The sequence below is a fragment of the Lottia gigantea genome, assembly GCF_000327385.1.
Source record: "Lottia gigantea unplaced genomic scaffold LOTGIsca_4, whole genome shotgun sequence".
Lineage (NCBI taxonomy): Eukaryota > Metazoa > Mollusca > Gastropoda > Lottiidae > Lottia > Lottia gigantea.
The window spans coordinates 6,352,438-6,367,409 of record NW_008709379.1 but is presented as its reverse complement, the minus strand read 5'-3'; the positions used below and the strand labels follow the sequence as shown (position 1 = coordinate 6,367,409).

Genomic DNA, 14,972 nt, shown 5'->3' with positions numbered 1-14,972 from the left:
GCGTCAATCAACTTGGAGTGAATTTAGGTTTAATCCGTAATAAAGATGACTTAGTTAATTTAGATAGGCTGTGGAATATATTTTGGCAAAGGGAGAATGATACTTGGCTTAAGAATGTATGGAATGACCACAACAGGTCCAATGGCAACAAGCTTAGGTTCTATAGGCTATTTAAGCTTGGAATTGGCACGGACCCTTATGTAAAATATGTTAATAATTTGTCACACAGGCGGATATTATCGCGACTAAGAGCTGGATCCCTCGCACTAAGAATAGAGACTGGAAGGTATACCCGCCCCCCAGAGGAAATACAAGAGCGTATTTGCTGTCATTGCAACTCTGGGTCAGTCCAGGATGAGAAGCATTTTGTATTTCATTGTTTTAAATTTAATTCGTTACGTTTACAACTATTTACCAAGGCCTCTGAATTCTGTGATAATTTTTATGTGTTAAGTGATGATGAAAAGTTAGAGTTTTTAATGAATTGTTCGAAAATTTTACCTTTCTTCGCTTCAATGATTTTTAAGATGTATATGTTGAGAAGGAAATTTTTTATGTGATCTGTAATTATATATTTTTGTTTTATTTGTCTAATTGAATGTAATTTTACGATATTATTATGAGGTGTCTCATAAGTCGAAGTCGGCTGGCGTTCATTTTTATACGCCCACATGAAATGGGGGGCGTATATTGCCGTCACCTCTTTCCGTTTGGAAATGGGATGAACCTTATCGAAAATCAGAAAAAATGAAAAATATCTAGTGTTAGTTATTGCCCTTGTTCTTGAAAACGCGTTCAATTTTAGCTTGTAAACACTCTAGAAGGCACAATTCTTGGCGGATTTTGACGAAACTTGGCATGAGTGTTGGTTATCACCCATTGATAGACCGTATTGAAAAACAGAAAAATTAAAAAATAGTTAGTATGAGTTATTGACCTTGTTCTTCAAAACGCGTTCAAATTTAGCTTGTAAACACTCTAAAAGGCACAATTCTTGATGGATTTTGACGAAACTTGGTGTGAGTGTTTGTAATCACCCAAGGATAAACCCTATCGAAAAACAGAAAAATTGAAAAATATTTAGTATGAGTTATTGCCCTTGTTCTTGAAAACGCGTTCAAATTTTAGCTTGTAAACACTCTAGAAGGGATAATTCTTGACGGATTTTAAACGAAATTTGGCTTGAGTGTTGGTTATCACCCAAGGATGAACCCTATTGAAAATCAGAAGAATCTAAAAATATTGAGTATGAGTTATTGCCCCTATTCTTGAAAACGCGTTCAATTTTTAGCTTGTAAACACTCTAGAAGGCACAATTCTTGACGGATTTTAACGAAATTTGGCTTGAGTGTTTGTTACCACCCATGGATAAAGCCCATTGAAAATGAAAAAAATCGAAAAAATATGAGTTATTGCCCTTGATCTTGAAAACTCGTTCAATTTGTAGCTCTAGAAGGCATGATTCTTGCCGAATTTTGACAAAACTTGGTTTTATTATTTGTCTTCTAGAGTTTTCACGAGCTAAGGATTGAACACGTATTCCAGAACTAGGGAAATAACTCATACTCAATATTATTCAGTATGGCCCTAAAGAGTTCAAAAGAAGTGTATGACTGAAGGTTGAATATTTCATACTGGTGATTGTTACTGTACTGCTAAATATCTATGTTCAAAATCAAAGCTGCCAGTGAGCGTATATTACCTTGCTGGCAAGCTATCTTATTATGCTGTTATTATCTTATTGTTCTATACCCTGTATAGATATATAAATAAATTATTCTTGTTATTATTATTATATACATTGAAAATATGTGTTTTAGCGTTTCACGGGGTTGACAATCAACAATGATAATAATCAACAATTACACCAGCTGTAAGCGAGGGTGTTGTCTATATAAAACGATAAAAGCAGGACATTTTTAACGTTATGGTTGAAAAATTTTCAGGGGGGGCCAAATATTTATTATATTTATTTCCCCCTTAGCTACGGGCCTGGGACAATTTATTGTGGCGGTATGGTAGAAAGAAGATATTAATTTTAAGTAAGGATATTTGTTTGGCAAGTCATCGATATAATTGGGTGAATTCATAATTAACTAATATTCCCTATAAAGAAAATAGTTTGAAGTCTATAAAACAATTATAGAAACTTGCGTATAAAAAAGTATAACAGTTATTTTTAGATTTTGGGGAATTACATAGTCGTAAATAGAAATAATTTTTTATCTTGAAATCACATGTGTACTTTTGATCGAAGGTATGTAGTTTTAAAATACTTATATCTATTCAGAATAAGTAAAGCGATTAAATAGATTGAAATCGATGTCATGTACTTATATTATAATTATCTAGATGCGGTGTTTCCATGTTTGAACAATGATAGAAGCTTATATATAATAAGATTTATCGTTCGTCCTACCATTTGACCTATATGCTGGTTATTTGAACAGTCTATTTTTAGAATACTGGGACTTCTTAAATAAAATCTCAGTAAATATTTTTATCACAATCTTCATATCAAAGGTAGGTACATGTTTATCATATTTGGGTCTATTTAGAAAAATTGATTATGCGACTAGATAGATTCAAATTCAAATCGATGGTTTGTATGTAAATTACGGAATATAACATTAATTTACAACTTAAATTTGGCCTACTTTATCTCAAGAGTCCATAAATGATATAGCGATTGAAAACATCCAATTGTACTATATGCGCAACTCTAAAGTCTAGAAATTTAAGTACCAAAAAACTCGTATCGTTATTCTGTTGAAACAATGGCAACTTAAAGTTTGGTTCCCCTTATTTTGATTTATTTATAGATATATTCCATTATTGGACGGCCAATACGTATATTAATCGTAAGCAGAGGCGTTCTAATGATTGGGAAATATACAGAAGTCAATAATTAAGTCGTAATTAGCTAATTACCTTTTCACAGCCGAACAGTACCAAAACAGCCAAATACCAACCGAAAATCTTTAAATTTCAATGGTTATGTTTCCAAATTAGGGAAAATGACACAGTGTGCTTAATTACATTATTTCCAACTTACAAATATGTCTTTTAAACATGGTTTGGCTAATAATTTTTTACACGAAAATGTGGCTAGATTATCACAATCCATCTTAGTCAGTGAGTAAACAAGGAATCTATTTTTAGCTTTTTCAATCGCATTTCAGTAAATTTGATCCCCAAGCTTTTCTATATCCTCACACAATCTTAGCACACAAGAATACTTGATTTATTTGTTAGAAACATCAATTAATCAAACAATAAGCTTGATTTGATCAAGAAAAATAAGCAAGGGCAACTTTAAAACTCAAATTAAGATTATTGAAAAAGAATATATGTAAAGTCTTCAGAAGTACTGGAAATTTGCATAATTATTTCAAAAATAGCTCTAACTAGTAAATTCGCTTTCTATTTCTATAAATGTCTTTTGTATATAGTCTCAAGAAAAGACGTCTTTCTAAATTTCAAATGCGGATAATGCTGGACACACATGGATTTGAAGGCTAAAATTTCGACGGTGAACTGCAAACATTATTACTAATCCCTGAACTGAACTGTCCCTCTATGTGTAATACCAGGTTAATATAGTATTAAGTACTCAGATTTACTCAATTATTGGTTTCAAATTATCATATCCAGCAAGTAATCCGTTTCGGTGTTTATTCATTGAATACTGATTTTGAACTTTACAGATATCATGGATAAACTTGAGAAAATACTGATTATGTCACAGCTTGATAACTTATATCCCAATTTTGTTAAGGAAAGGGTAAGATTATTCACTTGTGTGCTTTAACGAAACATTATATGATAACGAACTGTTATTTACCTCATTACTAAGTATCATATACTTACAAAGTTTGTTTGGAATTAACATATATTGGAGAATTGATTTCGTATTTAGCCACCTTAAATAAAGAACGATAATACAGGCATTGCTTTATGTCTGGGAGTTAAACTAATTTGAACTAAAGAGTCCAATCTTGTCATTGGTTGTGATTAGAATAAATGTACCTAAATTATAAGGAGATATATACCAATTTAAAGTTGACAAGAGTTATTAGATCATTTTCAGCGTTCTGGTAAACAATTCTTTGGTGTGGTTACACATGAATAACGGTTCATTTTTCTGTTTATTTGCAGGTTTCAATCGAAGATATCCCAGATCTCTCAGACAAAGAACTTAATGATCTAGGCGTCAAGACAATTAGAGATAAAGTTCGACTGAAGAAACTTTGTCGATCAAGTATGTTTGAGATTATTTACACATCCCACAAGATTTTGAACCCAGCTTTGGACTGCTTATTTTCAGCTTTATAAAGTAGTGCCAAAACAGGACTCACTTGAGGACTTGAGAAATATTCGGATTGTAAGTTTTTAAATTTAATTCCAGGTCTAATTGGTGAAAGTTCGCGTAGGGACAGAGACGTTAATACAGGTATGGACTAATTTTATAATAGATAGGCTATTTATATGATAATTTTAATAATGACAATAGATTATATTTGGGGATTTTGACAAGAAATACACAGCAAAAATACTTCATACCGTAATAAGGCTCAACTTTTTTATTGAAAGTTATATCCCTTGAATTATGAAAACTGTTATTGCTTTAATTTTTATACGCCCACATAAAATGGGGGGCGTATATTGCCGTCGCCTATGTCCGTCCGTCCGTCCGTCCGTCCGCAATTGCTAGTAAACACTCTACAAACACAATTCTTGACGGATTTTAACAAAACTTTGCATGAGTGTTCGTAATCACCCAAGGATAAACTCTATTGAAAATCAGAAAAATCGAAAAATATTTAGTATGAGTTATTGCTCTTGGTTTTGAAAACCCGTTCAATTTTTAGCTCGTAAACACTCTAGAAGGCACAATTCTTGACGGATTTTGACGAAACTTGGTGTGAGTGTTCGTAATCACGAAAGGATGAACCTTATTGAAATTCAGAAGAATCGAAAAATATTTAGTGTGAGTTATTGCCCTTGTTCTTGAAAACGCGTTCAATTTTTAGCGTGTAAACACTCTAGAAGGGACTTGATGGATTTTGACGAAACTTAGCATGAGTGTTTGTTATCACCCAAGGATAAACCCTATTGAAAATCAGAAAAATCGAAAAATATTTAGTATGAGTTATTGCCCTTGCTCTTGAAAACGCGTTCAATTTTTAGCTCGTAATCATTCTAGAAGGCACAATTCTTGACGGATTTTGGTGAAACTTGGTGCGAATGTTCGTAATCACCCAAGGATGAACCCTATTGAAAATCAGAAGAATTGAAAAATATTTAGTATGAGTTTTTGCCCTTGTGCTTGAAAACGCTTTCAAATTTAGCTCTTAAACACTAAAAAAAATTCACTTCGGCCTGTGCTTTCGTAATTCCAATTATATATTGTTGTTAAAACCACTCTCAACTTAAAAGCGTGATTCTTGCTGGATTTTGATAAAACTTGGTTTTATTATTCAGTAATTGAATATTTGCCTTCTAGAGTTTTCACGAGCTAAAAATTGAACACGTTTTCAAGAACAAGGGCAATAACTCATACTCAATATTATTCAGTATCGCCCTAAAGAGTTCAAAAGAAATGTATGACAGAAAGTTGGATATTTCATACTGGTGATTGTTTCTGTACTGCTAAATATTTTTATTCAAAATCAAAGCTGCCAGTGGGCGTATATTACCTTGCCTGGCAAGCTATCTTTGTATTTTTCTACTCATTGAATTCCAGATCAGACTGACTGTCATACTGTGATGCCAGTTGAGGAAAAACAGAATATACAGTCATCGGAAAGTAATATATATTATTATATTATTATACTCAATACTTGATAGATGAAATATTAACATAGGTTGAAGTATTTTTTTTCAAGCAACAATGGATTACATTTTGACCTTTTAAAACTGCAAATATACAGAAAAGAAAATAAATTGTTAAAAGTCTGAACATTTTTGGTTACTTCCCTTGAACTATGAAATTCGTTGCTATCTTTACATATTGTATCAGTGATAGTTAGGGGGCACAACTCAGGTTAGTATATACAAAAATACCCAAATAATATTCACGTATGATTCACTATACAAATTCAATATTATATTAAAATCCTACTTTCTAATTGAAATGAAGAGTCTCATGATATCATATGTTAATGAATTTCAGATAGTTGGAGCGGACAAGAATCGTCGACCATGGTTGTGCCTGATTATACAGGATATAGTAGTAGTCAACCGCTTGGTAAGAACTACTTTGAAAATAAACCAATTATTATATATCCTTTCCATTCATTAAATCAGATACGGTGAAAATAACTCTTTTTAATTAGTGTTTACTATCAATGTCGGCATTTACCTGCAATTCATCTCACAAATGGGTTCAATGTTCGATTTTGATTTATCTAACAGATAAGCAGATTGGAGTTAAATTCTCATATATTAGTTGATTTTGTTGAAAAATGCTACACTATTGTATAGTTTTTAAACAAATGAATGATGATTTTATGAACTTTGCTATTTTGTTGGTGTATTCACGTATCTTCTTGGTACTTAAATGATATACATTGTTGTACAGTATGTGGTCACAACCATAACATCATCATCATCATCATGTATTTCGTTTTGTGTTCAGTAAATATTGGGATAGATTATTTTTCTCGTTTACCGATATTTTAATAAGTAGTGAGAAATAATTTCTTATTTGTTGTAGACAGTTCAGCAGCACCAGCCGATGATCCAAATTTTGATCTGGCACCTGGGGCGCAAGTTGACATTGGTGACAGAGACAATGTCTACCGAACAGGTAGTTACCGAAGCCGAGTTTTATTTTTTTCTTGAAACGTTTTGTAACTTTGTGTGCCTTATTTTCAAAAATTTTGTTTGTTTGTCTTCTTTTTGCACAGTGGTTTAGAGTAAGTACATAAAAACAGGAAGTTTATATCAATATCTGTACCTACCTGCATCCTTAACTATTTGCACTGATCCCGGATCGGCCCATCGATAAAACTTCACCGGTAGTTACCTCCGCTTACAATAATCTAGTTCCGCCCAACTGTTTATTTTCGGGCGCCATCTTTCTCGGTCGTGTTTGCGAGCGAGGAATATATTTTAGTCCGATTTTAGTCCGTTTTATTAAGCATCGTTGATTTTTACTTTGTGCTTTCACATTTTTATACGCCCACATGAAATGGGGGGAGTATATTGCCTTCACCCATGTCCGTCCGACCGTCCACAATTGCTCGTAAACACTCTACAAGTCACAATTCTTGACAGATTTTGACAAAACCTGGTTAAACACTCTAGAAGGCACAAATCTTGACGGATTTTGATGAAACTTGGTGTGAGTGTTCGTTCTCACTCAAGGATGAACCATATTGAAAATCAGAAAAATCGGAAAATATTTAGTATGAGTTATTGGCCTTGTTCTTGAAAACTCGTTCAATTTTTAGCTCGTAAACACTCTAGAAGGCACAATTCTTGACGGATATTGATGAAACTTGGCATGAGTGTTTGTTATCATCGAAGGATAAACCCTGGTGAAAATCAGAAGAATCGAAAAGTATTTGATAGGAGTTACTGCCCCTGTTCTTGAAAACGAGTTCAAATTGTACCTCTTAAATACTAAAAGGCATGATTCTTGCCGGATTTTAACAAAACTTGGTTTTATTATTCAGTAATTGAATATTTGCCTTTTAGAGTTTTCACGAGCTAAAATTGAACAGGTTTTCAAGAACAAGGGTAATAACTCATACTCAATATTATTCAGTATCGCCTCAAAGAAGTTAAAAAGAAGTGTATGACTGAAGGTTGAATATTTCATACTGGTGATTGTTACTGTTCTGCCAAATATTTTTATTCAAATCAAAGCTGCCAGTCGGCGTATATTACCTTGCCTGGCAAGCTATCTTTAAAGTTTAAGGTGAGTATTTGTGACATGCATAAGTTGTGACAACTTCATTTAGACGTTTTTAGGCCGAAGTTTGGTAGACTTCTCGGGGGCCATTTTCAAATTCCTTATCTTCGCATACGTTTTTATACGCCCACATGTGGTCGTATATTGTCGTCGCCCCTGTCCGTCCGGCCGTCCGTCAACATTTCTATAGATAGTGCTCACAAGTTTTTATCTGATTTTGATAAAACTTGGTGTGATGCTTTAGATTGATAAGATCTCGGACAAGTTCGAATTTGACATATTTTCGATGAACAGTTTTTGAGTTATTGCCCTTGACTTAGAACGCCTTGAAATTTGTTAAAAATTGTTCATGAGCAGGATTGAAGCTACAGTTTTCATCCGATTCTGATGAAACTTGGTGTGATCATTGGAATTCATAAGATTTCGGACAAGTTCTAGCTTGACGCATTTTCGATGAACGGTTTTTGAGTTATTGCCCTTGACTTTGTTAAAACGTGTTGAAATTTGTTAAAAAATAGTTCGTGAGCAGGATTGAAGCTACAGTTTTCAACCGATTCTGATGCAACTTGGTGTGATCATTGGAATTGATAAGATCTCGGACAAGTTCTAACTTGACGCATTTTTGATGAACGGTTTTTGAGTTATTGCCCTTGACTTTGCTAAAACGTGTCGAAATTTGTTAAAAATAGTTTGTGAGCAGGATTGACGCTACAGTTTTCAACCGATTCTGATGAAACTTGGTGTGATCATTGGAATTGATAAGATCTCGGACAAGTTCTAATTTGACGCATTTTTAATGAACGGTTTTTGAGTTATTGCCCTTGACTTTGTAAAAACGCGTCAAAATTTGTTAAAAATAGTTCGTGAGCAGGATTGAAGCTACAGTTTTCAACCGATTCTGATGAAACTTGGTGTGGTCATTGGAATTGATAAGATCTCGGACAAGTTCTAACTTGACGCATTTTCGATGAACGGTTTTTGAGTTATTGCCCTTGACTTTGTTAAAATGCGTCGAAATTTGAAAAATAGTTTATGAGCAGGATTGACGTTACAGTTTTCAACCGATTCTGATGAAACTTAGTGTGGTCATTGGAATTGATAAGATCTCGGACAAGTTCTAACTTGACGCATTTTCGATGAAATGTTTTTGAGTTATTGCCATTAACTTACGACAAATGCGTCAAAATTTGTTTGTGAGCACAATAGAAGCTACAGTTTTCAACCGATTTTGATGAAACTTGGTGTGATCATTGGAATTGATAAGATCTCAGACAAGTTGTAACAAGAGATATTTTTGATGAACATTTATTGAGTTATTGCCCTTGTCTTTGTAAACACGCGTCAAAAGTTGTTTTTTGCCCTTGATTAGAGCTGTGTGATTTAATTGTTTGTTGTATTTGGGTTATTGATATTGATTTTAAAAAATTTTGTGGAATTATTCAGCATAAATAATTTCTTCAATATGAGAAAATTCGTACTTTAGTCACTAAAGACTGTTTTATCATTTCTGACAGCTGCCAGTTGGCGTATGTTACCTTGCATCGCAAGCTATCTTCTTTTCTATACTGTGTCGGAATACGTGCTAAGAAATCATGCCCCATTCTGCCAAGGACAATTTTAAGTATTGTTCCGATTGTGGCGAGGAAATGAATATCATAGATGATCATCCACAGTGTTGGCGACATGGTTTTTGCCGTGTATCGTATGTAAGTCGTGGGGTCAGGAAAAACGGTCCGTGATTCATAACATGGTAGAGAAGGCCCAATCTAAGGCAATCACTAAGAATTCTAAGACCTGTCAAGTTACTTCTGCCCCTTTGAAAGAGACCTGGTGGTTCCAGTCATCCTTTGCTGTTCCTTTTGAAGGGAGGGGGGGGGGGGGGGGTTATAGTGTTGCCTCAATAAGATGCAGACTTTGGTTCATCAGACCTTACTTTGAGAATGAAGAGACCCAAGGCCGGGCCATTTTAGCTTCGACCCGCCCACCACCACTCATTGCGTGGATCGAAAACTTGAAAGTTTCTAGACTACCAAGAAGAGAGCTAGTACGGCAATATGAACGATACAGGAAAAGATTTTACAAGTTTTGTTCAAATGGGATAGCGTTAAGTTTCTGACTTGGAAAGCAGTGTTTTAGTGGCACTTGCAAGTTGCTTCTAGGGTTGGTGAGTTACATGCTTTATGTTTGTCTGATTCTAATTTTCGTATAGAGAGATCTGGTATAAGATTGTTGCCAAATATGAATTTCTCAAGTCTCAAGGATAGGTAAGATTCTTCCATTGGAAGACAGTTTGAAAGCTGCACACTGGTCTACTGAAAATACCTTCACTAACTTTTACCTGAAGGATGTGCCCAGTTCAGAGGCTTCTTTTGCACGTTCCTCCATTCTACTGGCTTCTAGATAGAAGCGGATTACTGTGAGGTGGAATCTTGGAGGAAAATTTATGTAAATACTTTATTGAAGTAATTAATTGTATTGTTTGGAAGGCATTAGTAATGGACTATCAAGGCTTTCCACCTCCCTTTGCTACAAATTCTAAATTTTCAAATAGTTAAGGATGCAGGTAGGTACAGATATTGATATAAACTAATATTGATATACCTACTTGCATCAGGGTCGCCGCACGCCCCCCCCCCCCCCCTTAATAATTACCTGAAAAAGATCCTCAATAAACTTGTGGATTATAGTAAATGGAGGTAACTAGTGGTGAAGTTTTATCGGGCGTTCGCTGGGTCTATCCGGGAATAGTTCAAATAGTTAAGGATGCAGGTAGTTACAGATATTTCATAAACAGGGATATAACAAGAGAAACCCCTCATTTTGACTCAATGAGTCATAGTATGACTTTCTTCCAATGTTCAAAATATAAATAGTATTGTAACAGTGTTGGTTTATTCATTGCGTAGTGAACTATAGTTTTATAATTTTACAAAAATAGTATATTTCCTGCAATCGCTTTGACAAATATTGTTTGATGGTAATGATTGGTGTAAAAATCTCATTAAAAGTGAATTTCGATGTATTTTGAAGGTGACAGAGTAAATGCTGACGAAATAGAAAATGTTCAAACAGAACTGGGAGCAGCTTCAGCTCAAACACAATCTAACTCACAATACAGTAAGTAGCACTGAGATTTCTGGTATATTCTGAATTCTAAATAAGTCGGTTGTAATTGTAACACGCAATCCAAAAGCATTAGCAGTAGTTTGCAAAAGTATAAAAAAATCATTCTTTCGCCACAATAAAAGAAAAGGTACTATAGAGCCTTGTAGGGAGACAATGTGGTTATTTTATAAGAAATATTACAGATTATACCATTTACTTTAATTGAAGGGGACTCTTATGGACGATAAGACGATTGTTCAGTTCTTTCTTTAACTATTCCACATAAAGCATTCTAAACTCAATTCTTTACAATAAAATTTTGCAATCTTATTATCACTGAACACTTGTCATGTGTCGTTAATTGAAAATCATTGCTGAAAATCGGTATTAGATGAAAACTGTTATTTACAACATTCGTCTCTTCAGGATTACCCCAGAATGCTAGATTTAGATTAGGCGAAGGGGCAGTGTTCAACATGAGTAACAGAAACAACACAGAGCACAGAGGTATGGTTTTATTCAACCAGTAGGACGTTATCAACAATAGTTGAGCGAACAGAATCACTTTATCTTTGATTGACATAATCATAATAATGGAGCAAATATAATAATATCGTTTATTGGATAATAGATATATGAATTATACACTAAAAGGTCGCTTCAAGTGGTTATTCTTCAATCTATTAACATTAGGCATTACAGTAACTAAATTAAGTGCTTTGTCTGATTGGCATGCTCCCTCGGAACACCATATTTCGCCTGAGTTTCGGATTTCTTTCTGAGAGTCCACATAGCTAATACTGATTAGCATTTTAATGCAGATATATCTCATACAAAAAATAAATATATGATATGCGGTAGTTAGATATGCTATATTCTTGTTGTATTTTGCATTCTAGGAAGTGAGATAAATGCAAGGAGGATTGGAACCTACAGCAGTCGACTTCGTTAAAACAACATTATTAGAAATAAATAAAATATTATTTACAATCATTATAGTGCTGCAAACTACCATCTTACAATATTTTCAATGTACATTTATTATAAAATATATTGATAAAAAAAAATTTCTAATGTCACCTTTTGTAAGAGTCACAAATATGTTAAATGTTTAATTAAAATGTGTTTGGATTTATTGTCGAAATATTCATCAGGGTAAGTTCACAACATAAGCATGGTCAGTGTTATTTTTATACGCCCACATGGAGATGTGGACGCATTAAATTTGGCTTGTATGCATGATAAGGCTGCAATTTGTATCGGGAATTAATCGTATGAACGGTTTCAGAGTTATTGTCCTTGACTTAGTAATAACGGGTTAAATTTGGCTTGTATGCATGATAAAGACTGCATTTTTTATCTGATCTTGATGAAACTTGGTATGCATGTATATATTAATAAGGTCTCGGTCAAGTTTGAATTTGGTCATAATCGGATGAATGGTTTTAGAGTTATTACCCTTCAACGCTTCAAATTTTGCTTGTAGCCATAATACAGAGTGCAGTTTTTATCTGATCTCAAAGAAACATGGTATGCATGCATATATTGATGAGAGTTCAAAAATGGTAATAATTGGATGAATGGTTTTGGAGTTATGGCCTTTGAATTAATTCATTGCGTTTAATTTGGCTTGTAGGCCTGATAGAGACTACATTTTTTATTCGTTTTTTGATGAAACTTGGTATAAGATCTCAGTAAAGTTTGAAATTAGTAACAATCGGATGATTGGTTTCACATATTAAACCACTACAGACTTTGTTATCATTTCTGACAACTAGTAGTGGGCGTATGTTACCTTGCCTGGCAAGCTGTCTTTAGGCTGTGTAATTAGTAAACTAAATTAATAACTGTAAATCTGGCTTTGATCTTTTGATGTCAGCTTAAGTGAATTTTTACACACGATTACAAAGACTTACTATCATCCAAAGTAACACAGTCAAACTTGGTGGTCATGGAGATCTCATCTCTAGCGCGTGCGCTTAAAGTTTCGTTGAAGTAGGGTTATATGGCAACCTTCTTCCAACCATTTTCATCCTTAAACTTGCCGCCACCTGGCTCTAGTCGTGAGAATGATGCTTTTGCACCTGTTTTGTTTTTTTACTCCATTGATCAAATAGCTACATTTCCTGTCGTCTCTGCTTTTGCAGCAAGATAATGAGAGATACAGCTATACATCCAATATCTTAATCCAATGCTGCGTTTTGTTTTAGTAATTCATTTAAAAATCGCCAGAGGTTGAACATGGTTTGTGCTGTGTGAACATCATGGGTCGCAAAGATTGAGGGTTGAAAGTAGTTGCTTGTTTAAACCCACCAAAATGATGGAACACAAATTTTTTTTTTTTAATGTCGTCAAATAAACACTTGACCGAACCCCATTAGTATGTTAAGCATACTATAACAGTTGTCGTTTCTGTCTTATGTAAATGTTATTACCGATAAGCTCTTATGTGTTCTTGTTGTTATCTTATTGTCAGCTCTTATGCTCTTGTTGTTACGTTACTGTTGTTTCTTGAAATGATAGAAGGCAGGCTTAAGTTTAATCAATTGTTTTACTTCAGTTGTTAATTCACGGAGAAAACTTACCAGAATATGGAAGAAGGGTTCTTAGCAATGTCAAGTTTGTTAACGGATCAATTGTTACAAGCCGCTTTAATTGAATCACATTTAGATGATTTGAAATTTGGAATTAATAATTTAGTGCAGACCAAATTTTCTCCTTTACTGGTTTGGCCCCAACAATTACAATTGACATTGCATGGTATTCAAAACATACTGAACACTAAATTCCCAAATTTTCATATTTTACAAAATGACATTCAATACTATTATGCTTATGGAAACTTTTCTTATATCACGTAAGAATAATCTAATATTTGTTTCTTTATCTGTACCAATAAATCACATGAGATTGTATGAGGTCATAACATTACCAGTACCAGTTAATTCTACTTCGAACTAAGCAACTCAATTTTTAGATATGCGTGATTATTTTGCTGTTTGTCACGATTACCAGCACTACGGAACTTTTAATTTTAATTCTATTAAATCATGTGTTGGTGAATCTCATATCTATTGTACAAATAAATTATCAATGGCAGCAAATTATGTCCCATCTTGTGCTATAGCACTATTTTGAGACAATAAGATGATGATTAAGGTTTTAGATATGTGCCAAATTCGCTACCAAATGATATTATTGAGCTTTCACCTTCTTCTATTTTAAATTGTTCATTTCATTTCAAAAATGGTACATCATTGCAACTTTTGCATTATGAAACTACCTTGTCAATGCTCCCTGGCAACACAAAATTTATTGATCTCAGAAAGTTTAGACAGTTTCTATCATTTCAAGAAACAACAGTAACGTAACAACAAGAGCATAAGGGCTGACAATTACATAACAACAAGAACACATAAGAGCTTATCGGTAATAACATTTACATACGACAGAAACGACAACTGTTATAATATTAACCCTCATCATATTGACATTTAATTAAAAATCTCATTAGAGATGAACCATTCACCTTGAAATGATAGAAGGCGGGGTTAATTTTAATCAATTGTTTTACTTCAGTTGTTAATTCAATACACGACAATAATAATAATACAATATAAATCTATACATTAAAATACAAATGATATACTAAAATACATAATATATAAAGTTGGGGGTGTTTATATAAAATGTAATAATATAATAAATATATTGCATTGTTTGGGGGAGTTTACTCGCCCGCTTTGTCGAGAGGCACTACTCGCCAATCAATATCCTTTGCATTTAGTCTTGATGCAGACAACAGACACGTATGGAACCTAAGGCTCAAAGTATAGCAACGTTTGATCAATTGCTTTTATAGATTCATTCCATAACATGCTGTGACTACCAATGCTTTCATATAATGATATAAATATTCATAAAATATATCTCACCTTGAAAGGCA

General features: G+C 33.7%; 1 protein-coding gene across 1 annotated transcript; it reads left to right on the top strand.

Moving 5' to 3' along the window:
* Nucleotides 1-3,059: 3,059 nt before the first annotated feature.
* On the top strand, nt 3,060-12,160 carry LOTGIDRAFT_228872 (hypothetical protein; the record flags this gene model as incomplete). The annotated part of the gene is made up of 10 exons (XM_009059950.1): nt 3,060-3,135; nt 3,708-3,784; nt 4,159-4,261; nt 4,409-4,453; nt 5,747-5,809; nt 6,176-6,250; nt 6,719-6,811; nt 10,952-11,038; nt 11,453-11,533; nt 11,926-12,160. The coding sequence occupies 10 exons, from the start codon at nt 3,060-3,062 to the stop codon at nt 11,976-11,978; spliced, it is 753 nt and encodes a 250-aa protein (XP_009058198.1). The 3' UTR covers nt 11,979-12,160.
* Nucleotides 12,161-14,972: the final 2,812 nt, after the last annotated feature.